This window comes from Spermophilus citellus (genome assembly GCF_964194105.1).
Source record: "Spermophilus citellus genome assembly, chromosome: 3".
Lineage (NCBI taxonomy): Eukaryota > Metazoa > Chordata > Mammalia > Rodentia > Sciuridae > Spermophilus > Spermophilus citellus.
In genome coordinates this window covers 48709415-48736106 of record NC_138184.1, presented here as the reverse complement: position 1 = coordinate 48736106, position 26692 = coordinate 48709415, and the positions used below count along the sequence as shown (strand labels likewise).

Here is a 26692-nt window from a genome sequence, read left to right as displayed (position 1 = left end):
TTGTGTTAAAGGGAAACCTGTCTGAAAGAAAAGGTGTACAGCTTTGCAAATCATTCTCAAGGATTCCCTTGAGAGGCCTGTTTCACTCCTTGGTCTAATCTGGGGGTTCTCATATTCATTGACTGTGTGCATCTATTTGGGGTAGTTGTTGTTGTTGTTATTATCATTACTATTGCTGTCATTTTTATTCTCTTCTTTTTCTTGTTTTCCTTTAAAAAAAAAAAAACACTTAGATGCTAATCTGTCAATGACACCTTTGGCCAGTCAAAGGTGGTCAGCCACAGTGCATAAACAGGTTCCATCCATCTTAGGGTGTCACCCTGCCAGCTCTTAGTGGCCACCAGCATTTTCTCAACTTCTTTTCCATTGAGGAAAGGGGGAGACAAGATCATTTAACTCAGCAAGATTTATTTTTGCTTAAATTTATTTTTGCTTCCACTGCCAAGGAAGAAGTGGCAGACTTTCGCTACCCAACCTCTCCAGATCCCTGGAACCTTCTATGTGTATGAGGCTCCTGATCCTTTTTTTTTCCCCTATTATTATTGAAAATGCAAACCTTGATCTGTAAAGCCCATATAGGTTTTCTGCTTATGTGTGGTTTGGAGTATCTCCAGGTCCACTTAAATAGGGGTGAGATTATTAGCTTCCTTGCCTGTGTCAACTCAGAGATAATAGAAGAGAAAAACAAGGAAACACCTGTATAGAAAGAAATACAAAAATGCTAGGATTTAGGGGCAACCCACTTTTATCTTCAAGTTGGATTCATTCACTCATTCAGCAAATAGTCCACGAGCTCTCGCTTTTCCCAGGTACTCTAGGAAGTACCTGGAAAAATGAATAAATAACCAGGATCAGAAACTGATATCCTTTCCTTCCCCACACAGATCTCTAACATAGCTATCTTTAAAGCTGTGTTTCTAAAGCACCAGTGAATTAAAGAGTTGAATGACTGTCTGGAAGGTCCTTAAGGTCAAGGATCTTGTTCATTTTACCTTCTGCCCCTCACAGCGTAGTCAGTTCTATGTGTGGACTCTGGTGAATTGACCTTCAATAAGGTTTTTACAAATCGAATGGAACTCATGGAAACCGACTCACCTTCTAGATTCTGTCTTATTCACAAAAAATACCTTATCTCAACTTATGTTAAAAAAAAAGTTCAGTCTTCTGAATTTTTAAAATAATACATATTAGTGGCATTGGCTTTAAAATGAACATTTTAACATATCAGAATCTAAAATGGCCACTAATGATGTTCCAATTTGATTTTTAAATAATTGTAAACACTCCACGGTCAAGAACTCTCTCCATTATCCTTTAATACCCAGTGCCAAGTACAAGGGCTAATGCATGGTGAGTATGAAAGAAATATCATTTAAATGACTGATTCAGGGTGGATTGGCTTCCTTGTGACTTGCTATATACAGGGACAGAAGCTCACAAAATTCACTGACCCAGCCATAGAAATACTGTACTTGACTAAAACTCTGAGATGTGCTCAGCAGCTTAACTTCAGCCCATAACATAATAATATGGGGGGTATTTCAAGGAATAAAATAATTTTTAATATTACATTCCAATGGCAACTGTGTTGAACCAGGCATTATCTCTGTCATTAAAAGTCATTTCTGAGTTCAGAACATCTAATGTTATCCTTGGAATAGCTAATTTGATCATCCTCAGGGTGGAAAAACGATTATGGACATGAGAGCATTAGTTTCTTATAGAAACAGCTCTTTTTCCAACAGCCTTACAGAAGTGTGATTGACATGCCAAAAATTCACGATTTTAAATCATTATGACTTTTTGTGAAATTTTGGTGTAGGGGTTCCTGATCTGTCTACTTGCTTTTTTGCAAAGCACACAGATTCATATTGGATCCATTGGGGGGAGGGGAATTTGAAAAAGTGAGTTATGTGCTCTTGTTTGCATAATTTCAGGCAGTGTAATGAAGGAGATTTCATTTTAACCAGCTAATTAGGAAAGTGATTAATTAACATCATTGACTGTACATTGTCAGGTACGTGCTATTTCAACTAAGTGAGGTGTTTAACGTGGGCCCTGCCTTTGAGTTCAGTGGCTAATGTTGACAAAGTGTTACAGGCAGGCATTCAGCTTGATGACATTCCTTTGGTCAGATCACACATATTTGGTATACATGTGTCAGGAATTATGTGTCAAGTCTGCATGGATAAACATCTAGTTTGTTAAATCTGAGTCAAGGAACTATTTTATCTTTACAAAAATTACTGCTTATGAACTAAATGAGTGGTTTCCAACCAGAGGCAGTTTTGCCCTTTGGAGATATTTGGCAATATCTGGAAACATTTTTGATTGTCACCACTGGTTAGTAGGGCTGCTACTGGCATCTAGTGGGTAGAGATCAGGACGGTGCCACATATTCTGCAGGACATAGAACAGCCCCCATGACAAAGAATTATCTAGTTCAAGATGTCAGCAGTTGCAAGATTGAGAGACCCTGGGTTAAACTCACAGGCAAATTTTAATTCTTGGCATTTTCCAATTCATTGTTTCCACTTTTAGGCTAATTGCAAAAACAACTTTGCATCATCATTAACCATTATATGAATATATATTTTATAGATAGTATGTACCTAGCGCTGAGCATACAGCAATGAACAAGTACCCCAGAAGGCCCTATGGAGTAGGTTAAGGGGGTTGTTGGTTGATGTCAAGATGACGGTGCTGCTGCTGTCCAAAGCCCAGAGGCTGGAGTGACAACTGCCCAAGGAAGAATCCTTCCATTCAGCTGATGCTGCACCTCTGAGAACCCTGAGCATGGCCAACCTGCTGCCAATAGGGAGCATTCATTTGTTCTAGAGATCCAGACAACTCCAAGTTTGGCGTGAATGGGAGGAAGGAAGGAATTTCAGTAGTGGTTAATGCTCCCTAGAACACAGAGCAAGATGAAGAGATGAAGTGTGGTTAGCCAGGGAGATAGGAAAGATGGACACTCAGTCCCTACACGTGTGCATGGGTTTGTGGCAGGGCAACACCTTTCCAAGTTGGGTGGTGTATGGGGAAGGCCTCCCTAATGGAGTGGAATGAGTTGAAACGGAAGTGATGAGATGCATCCATCTCGTGCATATCTGGGGGAAGATCATTCCAGGAAGAGGGAACTAGCTTTTCTAAAACTTTGAATGAATCTGGAATGGGATTCCTCACGTATGTGTTCATGTACCAGATGAGTACTCTGAGACCTAACTGTGAGTCTCTTGGGTTGGGGGGACATTTACCAGGATCTAAAAGCAGAGTTGATGGGCCATAGATAGATGACACAAGGGAAAGTGGGGAATCCAAATCAAGTCTTTGCCTTAAATGATCAGCTGTGAGAGGAAGCTTTTTGTGTTTGACTTTTTTTTTTTTTTTTTTTTTAATGGATAAAAGAGTATGATGTTGGGACCAGAGCAGATCTAAACCAAAAGAACTGACAACAGGAAATGTTTTGAAAATGGATTCGTGATGTAGTTACCCATGAGGCTGTATTTAATATCTGTAACAGAAATCAAGGGTTAGAACTGGCCATTAACACAGCTGCTATACAAGTCACAGTAGCCAGTGACCAGGGAATGTGGAGGATTACTGCTCCAGGAATAAAAATAGCCCAGAGTTTTGAGAAACTGGATCCTCTATGCTAGCTCTCCAGGGCCACTCATTCCCAAGAGTCACCATCCCTTTATTAAACCTCATCAGAAGCCACCACACATCCTCCAGTCCAAAATCTGTAGTGGAATTTCAGGGTTACAGGTTCTCCCTACCACATGGCTTGCAGTCTCTGAACAAGTCGAGCCACCTTTTTTGAGGTCATTGTGGGATTTGGACATGAAAGTCAATGTGAACTAAGTATTTAAAGTGAGCACAGGGCCTGTCCCTCTCCTGACCCCACCTAGACCTTAGCTTTCACATTTGTAAATCAAGGAAGTCTGGTACTAAAGTTGGATTTCTAACAGTCTAGTGTTTTGAAGATGGAAATTAATTTCATCACCTCAGAAAAGGAATGGTATTAACCAGTATGGGAGCATCTCTGACACCCAAATTCAGTCTGTTTGGGGGATCCCACTGATTACTGTTGAGAAGAATACTCATCAACTCCAAAGGATGGGGCTGGTATATATGGTGCTCAGTAAATTCTTGCGGTCAAGCGGTTCAATAATCCCTAGCTGGTAAGCAATTGTTAATAATTACTATAGATCACACTCATCACCACTCATGGGCCAGTGATTTTCCCAATTCTTCATTTTCTATGAAACCTTATATGTAGCAGTATCATTATAGCATCCTGACATGTTTCATATTAATATTTTTCTTTTTAAACCAGGGATCGAACCAAAGGGCACTTAACCACTGAGCCACATCCCCAGCCCTGTTTTGTATTTTATTTTAGACAGGATCTTGCTGAGTTGCTTAGGGCCTCACTAAGTTGCTGAGGCTGGCTTTGAACTCGAGATCCTCCTGTGTCAGCCTCCCTAGCTGCTGGGATTACAGGCATGAGCCACTGCACCTGGCTCATACTAAAACTACACACTACATTTTCATGTACCAATGCCTGAGAACAGAGTTTAGAAAACTACAGTCCACAGGACCAAATCTAGCCTGCCATCTTTTTTTTCCCCATAGTTTTATTAAGATGTATTTCATATCCAATAAAATTCAACAATTTAAAGCATATAGTTCACTGGCTTCTAGTATAGTGTGTTAGAGTTGGACAACCATCACCACAATCTAATTTTAGAACTATTTCAACTTTCCCAAAAGAACCCATGATATACATTCTCCCTTCCCGTTCTTGAGACCTCACCCCGCCCCAGGACCACAAATCTACTTTCTCAATGGATTTGTCCAGATTTAATATTATCAGATAAATTATTTGAATCATATACTGTGTGGCCCTTCATTACCAACTTCTTTCACTTAATATAATATTTTCAAGGATCAGCCATGTAACATGGATGTCTACTTTTTTTTTCTATTGCCAAATAAAATTCCGTTGTATAGATATACACTTTGTTTAACCAAATGATAGGCATTTGGGTTGTTCCTACTTTGAACTATTATTAATAATGTTGACATGAACATTCATGTACTAGTTGTTGTGTGAACATGTTTTCATTTTGAGGGGATAGATCCCTAGTAGTGGAATTGTAGTTTCTTATAGTATCTTTGCATTTGATACTTTGAAGACTTTGCAAAACTGTTGTCCAACATGGCTGTGCCATTTTACAATCCACCTGCAATGTATGGAGATTCCAATTCTTCCACACCCTTGCCAAAATTTATTATTATCTGCCTTTTTAATTTTAGCATGTTTGTGGATATGAGATGATTTGTATTTCCCTGATGACTTACTGTGCAGTGCATCTTATTATGCACTCATTTGCATTTGTATAAGATCTCTAGAGAAATATCTGTCCAGATCCTTTGCCATATTTAAATTAAGTTATCTGTCTTATTGTTGATTTGTGAGAGTTCTTTATATATTCTAGAAATAAGTACCTTGTTGGATCTCTGCTGCCTTGGAATGCAGTGATACCCATATTATCCAACTAATAGTTCTGCCTTCCTGTTAAAATGGCAAACTAAGTAACTGAATCGAAACCGTATAGACTACAGTGCAAAAATATTTACTACCTGGCCCTTTACAGAAAGATTTAGATGAAAATATGTCACTCTGTGTATTTAAAACAGAAAAAAATACCATGGATTTGCTCACTTACCTGATTTGTTCTTATAAAACTAAAATACAAATTTAAATCAGAGGTTATGCAAATGGATGTGGAAGAGAGTTTCATGTATCACAACTTGTGCATCAATTGTGCCTAACATTTTCATATGTGTGGTTACACAGAAACCCCAAAGATCCTAAGCTTTCTAAAAATACACGTTCTCATTGTCAGTCAAGACAGCGATTTACTTAATCTTCCCTCTAGTTTATAAACCTCTGAACAGTGTAATCAGCATAATGCTTGGTACAATGTTGGAAATGCCCTCACATGCTCTGGTGGAAAACAGTTTATGGGATTTTATTTTTCCAACATGGCTCATAAGAGATTTGGGGATTTATTTAACTGCCTTTATCCAAATAAATCTCCTAGTGACCTCGTTGGGATTTTGATCTCAGTTGAGATGGAAATACATATGAGTCATGTTAAGTAAAGGGTGTGCAGAGGATTAATGGCGGATGTTAATTTCACCTCCCTGGGAAGAGGGGACATATGGGAGTGGAGTTTGTGGTAGGAGCGTCAGTGCTTTGACTCTGAGTTCCTGGACACAGTTGCCCATGCAAATACTTTGGCCAGGTTATAGTGGGACCAGGACAGTGCTGATCAAAGGCTTTTAACTCCCATTGCATCACCAAGAGCTCCTGGGATCTATTCTGGGTTAAAGGATCTGAATGGGGTCAGGATTGATGTCTGAATGTCATTCCCACTGCAAGGCCAATTGATTCACCCAGCTCAGGCAGGGGCGAATGGGCAATCAGTTCCAAATAAAAATAAATTTTGGAATGAAAATATAGTGCATGATCATTTTGTATATTTTCTTCTCTGGCCTTCTTCTGTCAGCCTCCAGATTTCAACTGATCTAGTTAAGTCTTTAAGACAAAATTATTTTATGATTACATTATTTTATTTAGGTTCTTTATCATTATTTTATGCTATGTGCTTCTCTCCCATCCCCTCTTTCATTCTCTCTGGAACCTATGGCCATCCCGTTTCATCCACGGTGAAACATTTTTCATCAAGGTCAGCAATAATTTCAACCCTACTGAATTCAGTACTGAACTTCACGTGTTCATTTTATCTTGGTCCACCAGCAAGGCTTGACCATGGTGATTGCGTTCTTGGTTCTTTGCCTATCTTGATGCCCACCCTTCCTGGGGGTCCTTCGGTGATTTCACTCATCTCCTAGGGAAAAGGACTGAGGATGTGGCTCAGTGGTTAAGCATCCTGGGGTTCAATCCCTGGTACCAAAAATAAATTAATTAATTAATTAAAAAGACCAGTAATGGTGTGTCTTTCCTCCATTAGATCTTTCCACTGACTTCCCAATTTTCTCAGAGTTAAAAGCTAAAATTCTCACACCATATGTTATCTGCTGATGCATAACAAGTTATGCCAACAGCCAAATGGTGCAAGGCTATAAGCTTTCACTATCCCACAGCTTGTAGGAGCCAGGGAGTGTGGGTGTACCTTAGCTGGGTGCACAGGCTCACAAAGGCCACAGTCAAGGTTTGGCCCAGGTCATCTTCTAAGTCTTTGGTGGAGGTGGGGCCAAAGGCTCAGCAGACAAAGGAAGTGCATTCAAAGGCATGCAGATTACCAGCAGGGTTCAGATCCCTGTGTTGTTGGGTGGAAGATCTCCATTCCTCCCTGGATACTGGCCAGAGATTCCTCTTGGGATCTTGTCAGATGGGTTTCTCCACAGGACAGTTCGCAGTGTGCTAGTTGACTTCCATCGGAATGAGCAAGACAGGGTGGGCAAGATAAAAAAGCCACAGCTTTTTGTACCTTAACCTTGGAAGTAATATGTTCTATCAGTTTTGCTATATTTTGTTAGAAGCAATTCACCAGATCCACTCTGCCACCAAGCAGAGGCAATTAAACAAGGGAATCATTGCAAGTCATCTTAAAAGCTACCTCTTACAACCTGTAGGATCCCAGATGATGACTCCTAGACACTCTCTAATCTCATCTCCTTCCACTTCCCTCTTTGCCCACTCAGCCACAGCAATTGCTTCCTGGTTGTTCTTTAAACACACCACACCTGCTGGCACCTCAGGGCCTTTGCATCTGCTATGTCTTTTCTTTGGGTCACTTTCCTGCCAGCATCTTCACCACTGGATCCACCATTTCCTCCAGGTCTCTGTTCAAATGTTTTCTCAGGGAAGCCTTTCCTATCACCAAATACAAAATAGGAATTCTTCCTCCACCATATCCCCAGCACTTCTTTCACTACTGCTTTTGTACCATCTCATATACTTTTTTTTTTAAGAGAGAGAGAGAAAATTTTGTATTTTTGTAAATTTTGTAAAAAATATGTATTTTTTAGTTTTCAGTGGACACAACATCTTTATTTTATTTTTATGTGCTGCTGAGGATAGAACCCAGTGCCCCGAAATGCCAGGCGAGCATGTTACCGCTTGAGCCACATCCCCAGTCCCTCTGATATACTTTTTATTCCTCTGTCTTCTCCCTCCGCTAGATGTTCCGTTTCGTGGGGTGTGTGCTTCATTTTTCACTCTTTTATCTTTGATATTTAGAAAATATTACAGCAAGTGTTTAGAAATTTGTTAAATGGCCAACTGCATGGTTTTGTAACCATGTTAACCAAACCATTGAGACTTAACTCTGACTTTAGCCGATTCTATGGCTGATCACTGGTATCTTTATGCCATTGCCACATTCTTCTGCTCTTTGCCTTCTCTCCTGCATTTTAAGCCATTCCTCGGTCAATGAATGTCTTGAGTTTTCCTCAAAAGGAATTTACAGGGGTCTCTGAGTCTTTACGTATCCTCCTGTCTCAACCTCCTGAGCCGCTTGGATTCCAGGTTGCACCACTGTGCCCAGCTCGTTACTTTTTATTATTTGCAATTATTCACTCTTTTAGTCCCTATAAGGGATTGCATGTCCTCACCAATGGCCATGCCACCCACAGTGCCATCCTACCAGACCTGTATGCCTCCTCGGTGGCTCTGAACTTGGCCATGTGACATGATTTTGCCAGTGAAATGTATGTTAAAATATACACATACGAACACCAAACATACGGCACGTGAAATTCCACCAGAAACTTTAAAAATTGTTTTAGGACATGTTCAGTGAATTTACTTTCATGTTTCCTCTGCATCTTGAGAGCAGGTCTGCCTTCTTTTTTTTTTTTTTAACACTCTTGTAGGGGATGCCAAGTTTTCTCTTCAGTTTAATCATTCTTAAAATATAGGGGATTTGCCCAGGAGCAGGGTAGATGGCTTCCTCTGCAGGATCTCTTGGAGGGATTAAGGTGGCGGGTTAGTTGATATGTACAGCCACTAATCAAGTGTCCTATGATCAGATGGCTTCCATCACTGCATTACTACAGGATGGGTTTGGGGTCGCTACCTCCTGTTGCTGTGTTGTCTGATGACTCAGATGAATCAAAATAGTCTGTCGTTTTCATTTCTTGGAAGCGACAGCAGGTGCTATGAAATGGCTATTGTGTGTCCCCAGAGTTCATGTGTGGGAAACTTGGTCCCCAGGGTGGTGCTGCTGGGAGGTGGGTGGGACCTTTTACAGGGAACCCTACTGGGAGGGTTTTAGGTCACTTGAATTGTGCCTTCAGAAGAGATTAAGGCACTTCTCATAGGACCCATTTTTTTTTAATTTGTTCTTTTTACATATACATGAGAGTATATTTTGACATACATATACAGAGTATAACTTATTCTAATATAATTTATTTGGAGACTGGTTTATTTCACTTAGCATAATAGTTTCCAACTCTATCCATCTACCAGCAAATGCCACAATTTCATTCTTCTTTATGGTTGAATAATATTCCATTGTGTACATATACCACATTTTCTTTATTCATTCATCTGTTGAAAGGTACCTGGGACCTGGTTATTTTCAAAAGAGGATTATTCCCAAAGCCTGAGCCTGCTCCCCATCCCCACCCAGGCTCTGTGGCTTCCTGTCTTGCTCATACACCTCCTCCCAACATTTCCATTCACTGTGAGGTGGTGCAGCCAGAGGGAGGCCCTCACTAAAGCCTGTGCCATGGTATTTGGACTTCCAGCCTCTAAAATTGTGAGTCTAGTGAAACTATTTTCTTTGTAAAGTTGCCTGTCTAAGGCATTTCATTATATTAAAAGCAACACGGAATTAATATAGTAGTTTAAAACTATAGCCTCTGGATTATTTTTATTTTAATATCTTTCCTTCTTTTTTTTCACACTAAATGCTACATTACTGAGAGGCTTAATCTCTCATGGTTGAAACCAGCAAGGTCTCAATGGGAGGTATTGAAGACAATTGTTCTCAAATACCCTACGTATAGAAGGGGATGGTTTCCCTCTGAGTTTTCAGCCCATTGTCTCAGTGGACTAACAACATAAGGAAGGACACTCATCTGGCTCAAGGTCATAGCACTGCTTTGATATACCTCCTGGAGACTTGCAAGTCAATGAGCAGTCTTCCTAATTTCTAGGGCTCTATGTTTTTCCCTTTTCTGTGTATTAATGAGTGTTACAATGAAAACTCCTACTTATTGGCTAGCATCTTCATCTAAAGTCTAATTTTGTCATTTTTCTCAAATAACACAAGAGAGTTTGGGTCTCTTCCCTTCCCTTCTAAGAGTGTTTCTTCCAGCCCATCCAAGTCACAGGTGGTGAAAGGCCTTCGTTTTCCATTTTGCCTTGACTCCTTCAGCTGTCCTCCTGTTAATGGTGGGACCAGAGTTAATAGCGGTGACATACTGGTTGATGGCCAGATTCCTTTTCTCTGCCATGTTTTGCAGTAAGCGTTGGCAGTACCAGGAAAGGATCCTCACTCTGAGTTCTTTGGACATCCTGAAAAGTGTCCAGGTTTTGGACCTGGGAAGACCAGAATACAGATTCCTACTCTACCATTTACTGGTGGTGTGACTTTAGGTAAATGACCCGAGCTTTCTGACCATGTCCTTTCTCCTGTAACATGGCAGTAAAATACCCACAAGTCTTGGCCAACATCAGGCCAACAGAAAATCAATTACTATGCAGAAAACACCTGGCACAAAATTGGGTGCTCGATAAAGGTTGAAGGTTATGCTGTAATTGTCATTATCCTAATAATTAGCATAATAATGTCATAGTCTAGATATTGCAGTTCTCCATGGAATGAATGAAGGATGGTGGGCATCAGGTTGTGTTAGGGTTTGGATGTGAGGTGTCCCCCAGAAGCTCATGTGTGAGACAATGCAGGAGGGTATGGAGGAGAAATGATTGGGTTATGAGAGCCTGAACCCAATGAGTGAATTAAATGCCAGTGGGATTAACTGAGTGGTAACTGGAGGCAGGTGGAGTGTGGCTGGAGGAGATGGATCTTTGGGGGCATGGCTTTGGGATATATATATATATATTTTTTTATATATATAAAAAATGGAGTCTCTCTGTCTCTCTCTGCTTTCCGATCACCATGTGAGCCTCTCCCCTCCACCACACTCTCTGCCTTGATGTCCTGCCTCACCTCGAGCCCAGAGGAATGGAGCTGGCTGTCTATGGACTGAGACCTCTGAGACCATGAGCCCTCAAATAAACTTTTCTTCCTTTACAATTTTTATAGTTGCATTTTTTTGTTGTAGCAGCAGAAAAGCTGGCTAAGGCAGGTTGTATCATTCATGCTAACCCCATGCTTCTGCAACTGAGTTTATCAGGCATACAATTAATTTATGTGTGTGACTTTTGAAAAGTTCCTTTCCTTTTTCCTGCTTCTATTTCCTATCTGTAAAATAAGGGCACTGGACTGTATCAGGGTAGCAAATAGGTTTAATCTCTCATGTCAACCCCAGCTGATTGGTTGTGGGTACCTGGAAAACAGATTTTAAAGGATTCTGAGGCCTTATCGAGGCTCAGCAGATAAGTTTGCCATGATCTATTAGCAATGCCTGTAATGGAGAGAGAGAGAGAGTCTGGTGGCTGCTATTTTGAAATTTTCCAGGCCTGGACTCAGTGTTCTTCAATGCTTTTCTTTGCTTCTAAATCCTTTGATTTCCCCCCACCCCCTTGGGTCTTCTTGATTTGAGTTTTGTGGGCTGGACATCTTATCCATCTAAATGTATACTCAATATCATTAGAGTGAAAGTAGGTGTGCCCAGTCCGGTCAAGGATGCAAAAAGAGGGTGATAGTTTATGTATAGGTCATCTTCTCTGAATGGGAAAAGGATTTCTTTGAAGCCTCATGGCAATTTGCACATAAAAAAAAAAGCATTTCCATCAAAAGGGAAAACAGACCAGCAATGCCAGGTGGGTTTGGAATATGAGTTTCTGGTAGACTTCAGTCAATAACATTTAGCATCGAACACACGGATGGGTTTTACCAAACTGGAAACAGTAATTTCCTGACCTACAATAGAAAGTTATAGGTTTCTAGCAGCTGTTGTATAATTATATGAATGTGTGCTGCAGACAGATTATTTTGGAAATTGATTTAGCTACTTCTTTGGATATTTAAGGTCTAGAACAAAGGTGTCTGTTTTTCATGGGTACTTGGTTGATTTAAGCAATGAGGTTTGAGGTTTCATCAAGCTTCAGGAACAAACCCACGTATGAATCATTTTTTGGTCTGACTTTTTTTTTTTTTTTTTTTTTTTTGGTAAGGAAAAATAAGACCTTCAGTCCCACTGGCATTTTATGAACAGAAGCACGAGATTCTTCCTGCAGGGTCAGGGCAATTGGCCTTCATTATAAAAGCTTTTCAGATACAGATTTGATGTTAGATCTTTTGCTCCAGAGTCTCTCTGGCAGCCTGCCTCCCCCCCCCACCCTTTCCCTCTATGCATCACTGCCGACAGCTATAATATCTGTTTATGAATTTTTGATCTCTGGCAAAGCAAAAAATAACCTGTCTATAGTCATGCTGTTCTACTAAATGTGATGAAAAATTATATTTTATGTGGCTTTCTCAGAAATAACCAACAAGAATTATGAGTTTTGTCCTCAATGCACCTTCAGCAAGGCTCTATGATGGACAGACATTTTTATAGGGGAATCTATGAATAGGACAGCAGCAATAAACAGCTGAAAATAATCTATGAGGCGTTTGCAAATTACCCCTCATGAGCTGCAGTGGTTGTGAAAGATAATTTGTGGTTCTTGCAGAATACCCTGCAAATTGGGTCTTTCATCTGCAATGATTTTTACAGTTAAAACATTTCATTTCTCATATTAACAAATGATAACTCTGCATTTGTTAATCTAAACAATTTGATTTATATTTTTTTCTGTGCTGAGAAGCTGTTGACATTTCAGGGTAAGTAATTATTTTCCTTGCCAACTGCTGTTTGTGGTGATGGTAGGCAAAAGATAGAAATCAGAATGTACATCCTTTTTTTTTTCCCTTAAAGACTATCTGTAAAGCCGGAAGTCAGCTTGCCTGAGTTATCATCTGTACTTAGAAATTGAATAGAATAGGGGTGTTGACATGTGAGGATGCTAACTATGTTTAGGGTTTTCTGCAGAAGTTCTCTGTGAGGGAGGGGAAAGGGGCTGGCTTGCAGTGTCACCAAACCTTGGGCAGGGCACAGTATGCTTCCAGTCTTCAGTCACCACAGTTAGAAGAAGCACACATTATTGGCCTCAGTAGTTCCAGCTTGTGTGGTATCTATTCGAGTATCTCATAGGGTGGGTGTCAGGATTCCATGTGGAATGTTGACAAGAACCACTTTACACCATGCCTGATATGCAGCATTAGCTCTTACAACATTGGTAAGAATTGGAATGGGGAATAAAAAAAATCTTCTAAACGTCCTTTCTCAGATTGGCTAAGAATTCACAGTCTAGGACAATGAAAAGACAGTGTTTTTGTTGTTGTTTTTCTTTTTTTCTTTACCTGGGAAGAAGTTGCTGTATCCTTAGAGCAGGGTGCTCAGTCTTGCCCACTGGAATGGCTGGCATATGGCAAAGTGGAGAGGAGATGCCACAACCTGGGATAGAGCCCAGACAGCAGGTCTTCCCTGCTGTTGAGATTGAACCCAGGGGCACTTAACCACTGAGCCACATGCCCAGCCCTTTTTATTTTTTATTTTGAGACAGGGTCTCGCCAGGTTTATCTTAATATTCAGATAAAGAAAAAAATATAAAAACCCTTACCATCCCAGTTTAAAAGTTTTCTACCAGCCAAATTGCTGCTTCAAAAGATGGCCCATCTTTAGCTTGAGGGTAAGCAGAGCTCACACTAGATAGAGCACGCCAGGGGCAGTTGTAGATTGCCTCTGTGATGATTACAGATTCATCCCCATGACCCCTGCACATATGATACAGTAGGTTCATCCATCTGTTTCCCTGTCTTCTTGGCACTGTCGGGCAAGACTGGGTCTATATCTGTCTGTCCATCCTGCTCATATGCAAACCTTCCATCACATTCCAGCTAAGGAATGGACTGTGGACTTAGGATCCAAACTAATTTTTACATGGCCTTAAGGAGTGAATGTAGAGCCAGTATTCTGAATGGCAAATGTGCTTTATCCTTTGAACCGATTCCAATTGATTAGTTCTGGTTGCCTACAGTGCTGTCTTAAGAAACCATCTGTGGCGCATTGGGGCTCAGCTGGGAGGAGTGCTGGGATTGATTATCAATGTCTGTCATGGCCTCTGCAGGGACTGCTTGCCATATATATATATACATGCCGTTTTCTGCCTTTAACATGTCCCTAACTCCTCTGCACTCTTTTCCCTGTGTAAAATAAACTTACTCCTAAAAAGTGACTCTAAGTAGGAGCTGAGAGAGAACAGGTACATTTCACTTTAAGAAAACCTAGCATGGCGAAAATGCAAATATACAAAAGGCATAAATCTGGAGCCAATTATTTCCATTACAGAAAGATTCCATGAAAGGTTCCTTTAAATAGCGAGGTCCCCTACTGCATTAAAATGATGATTCAATTTACAAAAATTCACGTTGCATGCAGTTCTTCAGGACCACGTCTGTGGGCTAAGCCAGCCTTATACCTGATTTTATTTTATTTTATTTTATTTTATTTTATTTTTGAAGCCACGGCCTAAATAATGTTCAGGGTGGCTGCCACCACTTATCTGGAGCCTCTTGGAAATTCCCACTCTCTTCAAGACTTCCTTCTGACTTCCTATCCCAGAGTGTTGAGAGACAATCTGGGTGGTGATCAAGAGCTGCTGGCTCCCACACCCTGATGGGGCTGCATTTCATTAGTGGGGGGAAGAGATGCATTTGTGTCTTGTCTGTGCACGGGTGTGGTTGTGCAAGCCTGTGCCCTCTGTGCACCATGCAGGCAGATGCAGATACACAAAAGTCATTACCCTCGCTTTCCGACTAACCTAAATTCATTCCTGCTGTGAGAGTTATAAATGGAAGCTTCTAGTCTCCTGGTGGATAGGGCCTTCTGGTAATCTCTGCCCTGAATTTGCTTATGTGTTCTTTACCTTTGCATCCAAAAAAAAAAAAAAAAAAAGAAAAGAAAAGAAACTTCCCCAGACTCTGGGCCTGAGTCGCATTACCCAGATGTGGAACCCTTCTCTTCCTCTGCATCGCCCTACAAAGCCCCAAATGGTTTTCTGATTTAGAAAATTAAATATAATCGGACTCTTGTGGCAAGCTACGAAATTTCCAACCAACAGACGCTCCCATTAAATGTATAACATACACAACATCTAAAAGTATCCACCGATCTAGCATGAACTTGAATTATAGAGGCATTCAGTGCCCCTCGGGTAGGATCACCAGCCTCGTCCCAAGCACTCAGACTTGGGCAGTTCTCCAGTAGACCCTAAAGCTCCTAGGAATGCTGACTGGCTCACATGTTGGAATTTTTTTTTTCTCTGCAAAAGCAACTTAATCCAGGGAAGGGCACCTGAAAGAGATGGTATCTTCCCTTTCTGAGTGCATGGTCTTCCAATGCCTAGAATCACCGTCATAACTTTGCAGACACAGAGTACAAGTATCATCTCTATTTCATCTATGGTATTTTAAAAATTTCCAACCTAAATTTCTTCCCAGGAATATATATTTTTTTACAAACACATCTTACTGTTTCTGTTGGAAAAAGCAAAATCAGACCGTAACAGTGAACACATCTGCTCACTCGGACACCTGGTCTACAGCCATCAATCCTCTTTGAGATGAAAGCTCTCAGGCCAGTGAGTGGTCAAATACCTCTTTTCCTCCCATCTTCCCAGAGTCACTGGTTTGAGCCAAGGGGCCCCGATGGCCCTGGGCTGTAATAGCCGCATAGGTGCAGCCATAGATGGCAGCCGCCAACATCATGAGACACACAATTCCACATAGAACCCCCGTGATGACAACGGTGGCCACGGCGTGGCGCAGGTTGGTGGGCCTCGGCTTGGGTTTGACTTCACATGCCACAGGGTCTCGCTCCCCAGAGATCCGGTTCTCAGGAGGCTTGGGGACCTCCCCGTGGGCAGTGCCATGCTGCTGACCCTGTGAGGGCACCAGATGTGGAACAGGAAGAGGACAGGGCTGGTACAGCTCGTGAGGAATCCTAAGGAGATCCTTCCCCTTCCACATATCAGGTGACCCGCAGATGACACCATCCATTACTCCCCCTTTAAAAAACAAAAGCAGAGAATGATAACAGAACCCAGATACGACTGTGGTCCAAAGTCTTTAGCTTAAAAAAAAAAAAGGTAGGCAGATGGAATTTATAAAGTATCTTTATAAACTTTTTTTTTTCTGGAGTCAAAGATTTTAACAATCATTCTTTATGATTTAGGATTTCTAAATTAGCTAAATGCTAAAAATGCCACACACTAAATTGGCAATTACATATGACCCAGAATTCATCAGAAGCCAAGTCACCTTTACATCATATAAATGCTGACAGGGAAAGACAATTCCACGGCTGACAAGAAGGGACTCCTGGGACTCACACCAAGGGTGCCATAGCCCTCGGCATTCCTGTGGCCAAGCCCCTAAGGAGCCCTGAGCCCTGCCACACAAGAAATCTTTTGTGCCAGATGTCTATTGAAAACCTAAAAAAAAAAAAAAAAAAAACCCTCCCAACAAATGTGCATTGTTATGATGCTGTGTGTTGATCACTGAGATGCTAGGTGTCTACCAACTCTCCTCAGTAATGCCAAGGGCATGGTGGCAAAGTCCTTTCAGTGCTTTGTGTATCTCGGAATTTGCCAATTGGTTTCGTTCGTGGGATTAAGTATAATTAACCTGTCTCCTCAGGCCTCGAAAGAGTTCACTACTTTGAGTACCGGATTTTCCAAAGGGTTATTAAGTGCACTTTCCATTCCCCATGAGGCAGTTGATTTCCTTGGGTGTGTAGACTTCTGACATTTGTGGGGTTCCATTGCTCAGGCATTCTCTAGAGAGAGCGCTGGGTTCACACACTTCCTTCTGGATGAGGTTGGTCACTGATTTACTGAAAAAGAACTTTTTTGACGAAATTCTCTGCTGTAAAAGCATCAGATTTGTATCCAACTTGTTAGTTTACAAAGCACAGAGGGGTCCTTACGCTCTGCTAAGAGAGGAAATTCTTAAGCAAACTCATGCAGGTCCTGAGCAGACAAATCAACATCTAAACTCAGTCCTTGCCCATCATTCTCAAGTTTCCCCCACCCCTCTCACTGTCCTGCTCTACTTCCTCCTCTCTGGAGAATCGTGAGGCCAGGGCAGTGGGCAGGAGAATCCTCATAAAGCCCTTGGACGGGGCAAAACTCTCCTGTGATCTGTGACTCAGTTCTCCCAGCCTGCTATAAACACCTCTCCCGGGAGGACTCTCTTAGCCAAATTAGATGGAAGATTCTTCGCACAGATGGTTGGTGGATTGTGAAATTATAGCAGACCTACACACATGGAGGTCATTACTTCAACTTATTAGCACCTGCCATCACACAGCCCTTCAGAGTTTGGGAATGCTTTCCTATCCATCCTACCTAAGCCTTTTAATGCAAGCCCTAAGTGGCCCTGTAAGTACATAGGACCACTCCACTGTGCAAGAGTTGTCACGTGGCCCAGGCACACCAGGGTGAGTGGCAATGGCAAAATTCAGCCTATGCCCTTTCTGCTGCCATTGCTTAAACCTGAATCACCTTCTGCCAGGATGTCTCTAGCCCCGCCCCCTGGCTTCTTCTGTGATCCCTTGAGGCAAGAGTTGAGACTCTAAAGCTAAAAAGGTAAAAGAGGAATTTCTTCTTTTTCCAAGCTGTTGGTTCTTGGGAGGCCAGAGGTACGGGGTAGCAGCCCAAGGTGTCATCCAGCTGCACTGTCATTGAAGTCTTGCCATATAGATCATTGCATTTCTGTGCACCTGGCCATTAGAGTCTCTCCCTGGGAGTTTGTTGCAAGGAAGAAGGCCAGAGAGAGAGAAATGAAGAGCAGGGCTCTGAGAAGTACTAAGTACATTTAACCTGGCCAAAGAGCACTGATACTTCTACCAGGGTTCGAAGGTCTCCTGCCAAGAGCAATTCCATCAGCTAACCTATACCCAGACCAAGGTGATTTATTTAATGATTCCATAACTGGTTTTCTCCATCTTCAGTCTTCTCAATGTTCAGTGTTAGAATGGGATCCACATCTTGGGACACAGAGGCAAGAGAATACATAGACTAGAGCCTGGGACTGTGGAAGGGGCCGTGACTCCCAACAGCTACATGGCCTCCTATGCAGCTACATCCCCAGCCAGGATCTCCTCACACCCTGCCACCCCTATCTCGGAGGCCATGGCATCAGAGACAACTCTGCTGACTATAGCACGAGGAGCTTTACCCGCTTCTAGATTATATAAGTTGACAATGCAAGAAGCTCCAGCTTGCCATGAGCACACTGTCCCCCACCTGACCCCTAGTGACTCTCAACCTCTGTCTTGGAAAAAAATGGATTCAGATCTCAAATCTGCACATGACTTATTATACAACCCCAAAAGGTCTTTGACCATACAGTGCCTCCACCTGTGCTTCTGAAAAGTGAGAGACGGGATGAATAATGAAATTTGCTTCCCACGATTGCTCTGAGGGTTCAGTTGGATAAACCATGTCAAGTATTTAGCACCATACTTAGTCTAGAGTCAGTGTTTAATAAAGTTAGTGATGAGCATCAAGATGGTTTGCTTACTCGTAAATAAAGAGGAATAGTCAATGTAGAATCGAATCTATGTGCATGTTTCTGTGGAGGAGATATGGTTAAGTATTCACCAACATACCTCTTTTGCCCTTAGGCCCATAGGAAGACTCAGTTTTTGCACTCTTTGGGGTCATTTTGGGGCTAGGTGACTGAGAACTGCCCAATGGAACCATGAATGCCCTTTTTAGGAGATGACATCTCCAGCCTGGTCTTACGCCGGTTTCGTCCCCTTTGGGTGGTGGTGTTGGAGATTGTGTGGTGAAGTGGGCCACATCACAACCTAAGAGGGGCTTAGATCCCTGAAATGCATGGAAGGCAGACCAAGTTCCCAGTTCTCTTGAACCCTAAAATGAGTGAGCAACAGACATTTTCTTGCATAAAAGACTGAAGTGTAGGGATGTCTGTTAAATCATTTAACACCTCTGGAATTGCTTTGGTTTATAAGGATATTGATTAATATCTATTCCTTTATTTTGTCTTTATTCAATGCATTCATTATATGACTTTCATATTTAGTATCAATATGGATTTTTTTCTAGTTATTTTGGGACAACCAGATTTCCGGTGCCCCCAATTGACTTTTCCTTCCTCTGACGAAAGGCTGATATCTGTGCTCCTGTGCTCTGTCACGAGGGAGGGTGAACTGCCTCACTGCTTCTGAGGACCATCATGGGCCTTGATACTATCACTTTTCATCTGGTGACACTGAGCACTAGGGAACAATATTAATTTTCCCAAAGACCACCAGCAAGTTTTGTGGTTGAGTAAGGAGAACTTCATCCCATCCCACATTGCTTCTACCATCCTGGGCCTGGGAACTCTATATATTCTAATCAAGAAATATTCTTCTTTGATGAAAACTCTTTTGTGTGATGGTCTGGTATATGCCTACGATTTAATCCAGAACACAATAGCTCAAGCTCCTTACCCCCAGCTGTAATTAGTTGTATTTGAAGCCTCCTATCAGAAGGAGGTTGGCACATACTATATAGTTCCTGTTGTCAGTTAACTGAAATGTTGGCTGGTGAGTGAGATGTGATTTGCTATTTTACTGTTGAGACGCTTCTTAATTCGGTATTGTATATTTGAACTCGAGCTGTCTTCTAACTTGCCTTCGTCTGTGCAATCCAGATGCTATTGATTCTCTAATTCATGTCTGTAGGATGTATATTTTCTTGAGCAAGGGCTCAAATCTTGAGCTCCCCTTGGATTTGGAATGGGTGTCTCCAACATGCCCCCAAACCAACTCTTGACTCTATGCCTCCCCCTTCCTCACTTCCCCCACTCCCAATTTGCTAAAGGCATCACCATTTCTTTGGCTACCCCTGCATGACAAAATGAAATAGAATTTCCCATCATTAGACTCTTTTCTTCATCTGTCACTCAACCTCATTAGCCATTCCTAGCAGTTTAATATTCCAGGTGTCTCCCAAAGCCTTGCCTTCTTACCACTCTGTTTGGGGCCACTATCATCCTCTCCCTGGCCAACAGGATTCATCTTCTTTTTTATATCTCTCTGGCTCTTATTCTGCAACTTTTATATTGCTCTTCCAAGACTCACCAGAGTAACCTTTTAAGTTGTAATCAGATCATATTGTTCCCCTGAATAAAATGCAAGGGCTTTCCATCTGACCTAAAATAAAATCCCAGGCCCAAGGTCTGCTCTGCACAGTCCTGCATGACATGGTCTCTGAGGACATGCATTGCCTCTTCTCTGTCCCCTCTGTCACAGCCTGCCTCTGTTCTAGCAACTCTCTGGTTCTCCTTTTGTCACCAAACTTGATGTCTTTCGCCTAGTCATCTCCTGGCTCATTCCTCCTTGCTCTGATTCTTCTCACCCATGTCACCTCCTTGGAAAGGACTTCCATGCCCATTCAGTCTAAAATGGGGCCCCTTCCCCTCATACTCCCTCTGCTTCCCCTGCCTAATTGTCATCTTAGCACTGTCGTCTTAGCACTGCCGCCTGAGCACGCATCATTACCCGTGGTCTTAATTAACATCCATTCACACTGCTCTAGATACTCTAGATATTCTTGTTCACTGTCCTTTTCTCAGAGCCCAGAACAGTGCCTGGGATATAAAAAGCATTCAAGTGTGGGAATCAATGAATGATGTTCAGAGATGCACTATGGGGTACAGGGAAGAATGTGGGGCCAAGAACCAAAGTCAGGCTTTCTGTTTTCCTCTTTGCTTCTGCTCTGTGATCTTGGGCAAATCACGGAACCTCTCTGGGCCTTTGTTTCCCATCGATAACAGGGATTTGCCAAACTTCTATTAAGAGCCAGATAATAAATATCAGCTTTACCAAACAGTCAGTCATGACCACTTAAACTTCCCCTTAGAGTGCAAAACAGCTGCTCAGTACGTGATGAATAGGCATGGATGTTGGCTGACAAAACTGCATTTACACAAAGAGAAGAGGGACTGGATCTGGTCTTAAGGCTGTGGTTTGCTAACCCTTGGGTCATTTCCATAGCCTCCCCCCATCTTTAATATTCTGGGATCTCTTGCTTTGCTTTTTGATATCTGGTTAAAGAAATAACGAATAACTTTAGAAAGAGGTCATATTGCACCCAAGTTCAATAACAGTAGTACTTGCTAAAGCAGAAAGAGATTCTTTTAGGGAAGATTTTCACCTGTCAAATGGATAGAAGCAAACAAAGAGGAGAAAATATCCCAAAGAGTGATAACCTTGTCCCCAATTGGATCATACTTGAAAATAAGAGTTTAGTGCCACTTTGGGGTGAAGCAGTCACTCAGGTGGCAATTGAAGTCCCTCCTTCCTATGGGCATACCTGCCAGAGAAGTAACTTCATGTTATATTAATCAGACAAGAAGAAAGTTGTCTCTGTGCATTATATTCATAGATGAATATAAATAACCTGAATTTAAATACCCTCTAATGACTCACCTACCTTTTTGCCAAACCATGAAATGACATCAATGTAAAAAAAAAAAAAAAAAAAAAAAAAAAAGCTTAAAACTGCTCCTTGCACCCTCCTCAATGTATCTGCTAATGCAGAGAACAGATGAGGTTCATCCCAGGCTGCTAACACACAGATGGGGCTTTCCAAACAGACGTTACTGACCTGCATAGATAAATTTCTCCAGCCAGAGTTTAAGGCCCAGCAAGTGGCAATTGCATTTCCAGAGGTTGTCCTTGAGAAATAACAGCCTCAGGCTGGGCATGGATTCTAGGAGCCTGCGACTGAGATAGTGGAGCTGGTTCTGTCGCACTGCAAACAAGGTTAGGTTCTCCCAAGGCTCCGCCAGCGAGGTGGGAAGATGGCTGATGTTGTTGAATGACACATCGAGCTCCCTCAGCTGCGGGAGGGAATGGAAAAGTCTGCTTTCCAGGGAAAGCAGGGAGTTGTGAGTTAGGTTTAAAACGTGCAAGTGCCGAAGTCCATGGAAAACTTCAGGGGCCAGATGTGAGAGAGAATTGTTGGACAAGTTTAAGGTCATGAGCCGAGGAACTGACCTAAACGCGTGAGCAGGAAGCTGGCATAGCTGGTTATCTTGCAAGAGCAGCGTTAGAGTCTGAGGAGGCAGATCAGGAGGGATTTCAGCCAGACCCCGGTGACTACAGTCTACAGAGTTTGAAGATGAGTGACAGATGCACTTCTCTGGGCAGCCGCACACGCCCTGGGGTGGGAAAATCGCACTCAAAACCAGTAGCAGCTCACCTAGGACAAACAGAAAGAAAGTGGGCTCTGGGCTAGTGTTAGGAGAGAGATCTGCATGTATGTCCCTTTTTGGATTCACAGGTAATGTGATTCTGAGCCAGATAACACCTCCTGCAACATAGATGACAGGCTGTGTCACTCACCTTTTGAGTAGGGTCGGGACAGACTGAGTACATCCTATTTCACACCTTGCTAATTATTGTCAGCAGCCTTGGGAAAGATACTTTCCAAGTGCTTCAGTACCCAAATGGTGGAAAAATAGAAAGGTGACACATGGTTACAAATGCCTTTTGTAGGACACAGCTGCATCATGTAGGGCCAGACATGGAGAAGAGTGACAGGCCACTGCATCCAAGGGACTGAATATCATTTTTATTTCATTTTGATTAATTTTTAAATTGTGCCCTGTGGCCAGTAGTTACTATATGGAGTAGGGCAGGTCTAAAGCATTCTTCCAGATTGACATTCGTCACGGCAGGTGTAATCCTGAATGATCATCTCTGCTCTTTTTGTATTCAGTAGATTTTCAAAATACAGAGAAGCATTAAGAATAATATCATAATCAGGCCGGGCACGATGGTACATGCCTGTAATCCCAGTGGCTCAGGAGGCTGAGACAGGAGGATCATGAGTTCAAAGCCAGCCTCAACAATGTAGTGAGGCCTTACGCAACTCAGTGAGATCTTGTCTATAAATAAAATAAAATAGGATTGGGGATGTGGCTCAGTAGTTAAGTACCCCTGGGTTCAATCCCTGGTACCCACCCTACCCCTTGCACCAAAAAGTAAGATTTTCATACTTACTTTATCCTTCCCCCACCATTACTGATATATCCCTCCAGGTATGTTAAAAACAATATTTAATAATCAATTAATATTTAATATTAATATTTAACAATGGCAAATAAACATAGCACATATCTGGGGCCAACCATCATTCTATATGCTTTATATACATCAATTCGTCCCTGTAACATCGTTAAGTATGGTTGTACTCATTTCATCATTTTAAAGGTGAGGATACTGAGGCACAGAGACACCAAATCGCTTACCCAGGATCACACAGATAGTAAGTAATGAAGCCATGATTTGAACCCAGACAATCTGCCTGCAAAGTGTGAGGGTTCTTATCTGCTCCACTCCAGTGCCTGTCAAATACTTTTTCATGCACACACACTCATTTGCATTGTGGTTTCTAAATATTCACATAAATGAAATCATCAGTCTGACTCATACTGAAGTCTGTCTTCTTCCTCCATGCTGATCTAGCTACTTGGATACCTAGAGAGATAATTCATTCCTTTTAACTGCTATCGAATATTCCATGATGAGATCGTTTCTAATTCAATATTTACTCATCCCTTTACTGAGGGGCAATTGAGCAGCTGCAATATCCCCCCCCCCTTCATTACAAACAATGCTGTAAAAAGCATCCTTGCCTCAGCCCTCCTTGGCTATATGGGAATGTGGGAGAGGGTCCTTTGAAGGGGAGAGAGGATGCCAGTTTATGTTCTTAGATTCTCTTAGATCCTTCTACAAAGTTGCTATAACACTTCTTGGGTTTTTTTTTTTTTTTTTGAGACTCAAATTTCAAAATATGGCAAACATCTGTCAAGGGCATTTTGTTAAATTGGTAGAGGAATTCACAAGGCCACATGATGATATTCGAAACTTAAAAAGAGTGATCTACTCCTATTGAAAGTTCTTGATGGAGGTTGTTTGTTTGTTTGAAGGCTTAACTAAGGAAATATACAATGTGGCCTTCCCAGGCTCTGCAGCCTGCTCCCTTGTTCTGAATTCTCTCTCTGGAGCTCACAGTGCTGAAGGCTCATAGGAAGGAGGCCCCGGAGCCTTCTGAAAGAGAAGCTGCTCTGTTTAACTTAATTCAAGAGAGGTGGGATGTCACCATCCTCTTCCCCTTTCCCAAACAAAGAAGCACAAAATCCTTGTTCTCCTTTCACCAATTTTGCAGGTAAACGAAATGACTCCTTTCCAAGCCAAAATATCTTCCCATGAGAAACAAACCCACATCCCTCCCCTGAACTGTGGGGCTCAAACATGACTTAGCTGCAGGAAATCAATTCTTAAATAAGAGAATATGTTTTCCACGGAATCTGCTGAGCCATTAATGAAGGGCTTCTCTTTCTGAGATTGGAGCCAGTTGGTTCATTCTTCCTTTGGCTCCAACCCTCTCCCCCAAAGGGAATAATATATGAACTCCAACTGCCCGCCCCATGTTTTCTGTGAAATGACCCGTGGCATGCCCAGCGCACACTCACATTATGGCCGCATAATTTTATCTCCAGTCCCTTCCTCTGCACCCAACGTGGTGAAAACATAAATCTTCCCCTTCGGAGATATTTTTTACATATGTCCAGATCTTTTAAGGAAGACGACTTGAAAATAGATTTCACTGGACACCCTTCTGAGGGGATCCACTCCCTCCCTCCCTCCCTCCATTGGAAGACTCCTCCAAGGAGCGACAGGACTCATCCATCACGGCTCACCTCTCATGGCTGCGCCTCCACGGGGCCAGGGTCCTTGCCGATCACGCAGCCCACCCTTATTAATTTGCAGATCCACAAGCCGAGGGCATGGCAGGACTTGGAGTTTTCATTCACTTCTTCTGAATCCTGCTTGGGCTTTTTTCTTCGATGCTGAGAACAGTTGTCGCTTTCACAAGACCACTTCTTTAAGCAGCCTGCCCCCTTGTCTCCATCTGGCTGGGATCGGTTTCCATAAAAGGATCTTTTGATTGTGTCCCCTTCTTCTTTCTTAAAGTGTCGACCTCCCCGAGATCATCCCTGCCTTTCCCATTCAGACCGAGAGCCGCGAGTAAAGAATGTTTGTCAAATCTCGGTGAACAGCTGTAGCATTCAAACATGACCCCGATGGCTCGGCCTTTTTGATTATTTAATCTGCTTGGAGTCCAGGGCACCAAAATAAAAACGGCCTCCTTAATCCGATCGTGGCTTCTGAATTCTGTTGACTTATTAACCATGCTGTGTCCACCTCATCAGGTTGGCGGTGGGGGGAGACGCTCAATCTGGGGGTCTAGCAACAGAGCCAGCAGAGTGTGTAATATGAGGACAAATTGGCCTGCTGGAGGCTGACATGGTTTCCACAGTGCGTTTCTTTGGTCATCGGAGGCTTATTCAGCCAACATCCGTAGGGATTAGTTGTGTTGACAGGATCTTGATGCCCTGAAATTCATAGCCATGGTTTCCTTGCGTGGACATCGCAACCTCTTCCCCCACCCCTCTGATGCCACAAATACTTCTCAGCTGCCTGCCGGCTCCCTCGTCCCCGCCCCCCACCCCAGCCCCGGTTGAATTGACCTTTGGGTTAGCATGACTTTGGAAATCTCAATCTTTCATCGTTTCCCTGATGCTAAGGGTCTGGCCCTTTCCTCATTTTTCACATGTGAAACAATAAAGCCTCCTGTGAGCATCAGACATCAATGAACTGTGACGTTCTCTAACTGAAGCTGCTTGGAACTTTCCCACCAGGGACAGGAACTCTTGTCTCTGAATGTGCAACTCCCCTGCCACTTGTTGAGGTGGGCTTTTGATGCTCGAGGTGGCTCTCCTACAACACCCCAACATGTTCTGAGTGCGCTCGGGGACGCCTTTCATGGAGGCCATAAGATCTGGAATCTCTGGCCCCAAAAGCTGTGAAGTGGAGCCTTTGCATGTGAATTTGGGAATCAGATGGGCCAGGATTTGGCTAGTTGGCTCAGGACCTCATCTCTAACATGGGGATATTGGTAGTTTTTATTTCACAAGATTGTAATCAGAATTACCTAAAGCAATACATGTCACAGCCTAGAGTGTGCTCATGAGTATTGACCAGTACCCACAAGAGTGCTTTGCAGCACTTCCCAGCTCCTGGTCTTGATAGAGGCTGGCCCTGAAGCCTGCCTGGTGCTACAAAGGCAGGAGGCTCCCTCTGAACAGGATTGGATAGTGACTATTCTTAATAGCCTATTCCTTGGGGACTATTGTCTCCAAGCCCCTTCCCACAATCATGCTGTGTGGCTAAATAAGGATGCCCATTTTGGGGGTTGAGGGTACCAGGATTGAACTCAACCACTGAGCCACATCCCAACCCTATTCTGTATTTTATTTAGAGATAGGGTCTTACTGAGTTGCTTAGGATCTTGCCATTGCTGAGGCTGGCTTTGAACTCGTGATCCTCC

The 26692-nt window shown here is 42.5% G+C and overlaps 2 protein-coding genes across 5 annotated transcripts in view; one reads left to right on the top strand and one right to left on the bottom strand.

Moving 5' to 3' along the window:
- Nucleotides 1-26692, top strand: part of CACNA2D3 (calcium voltage-gated channel auxiliary subunit alpha2delta 3) — an 890062-nt gene that overhangs the window by 719879 nt on the left and 143491 nt on the right. The gene's annotated exons all lie outside the window — the stretch shown is intronic.
- Nucleotides 14383-25545, bottom strand: LRTM1 (leucine rich repeats and transmembrane domains 1). Of its 3 annotated transcripts, XM_081288019.1 has the most exons (5): nt 25002-25545; nt 23547-23775; nt 22291-22495; nt 21899-22155; nt 14383-16282 (listed from the first exon to the last, which is right to left on the bottom strand). In XM_081288019.1, exons 2-5 carry the CDS (start codon nt 23659-23661, stop codon nt 15849-15851), a joined length of 1011 nt encoding a protein of 336 aa, XP_081144145.1. In that variant the 5' UTR covers nt 23662-23775; nt 25002-25545; the 3' UTR covers nt 14383-15848. The 3 variants fall into 3 exon arrangements, with proteins under 3 accessions (XP_081144145.1, XP_081144143.1, XP_081144144.1); XM_081288017.1 differs by having other exon boundaries at nt 21899-22495; nt 25002-25541; XM_081288018.1 differs by lacking the exon at nt 23547-23775 and having other exon boundaries at nt 21899-22495; nt 25002-25537.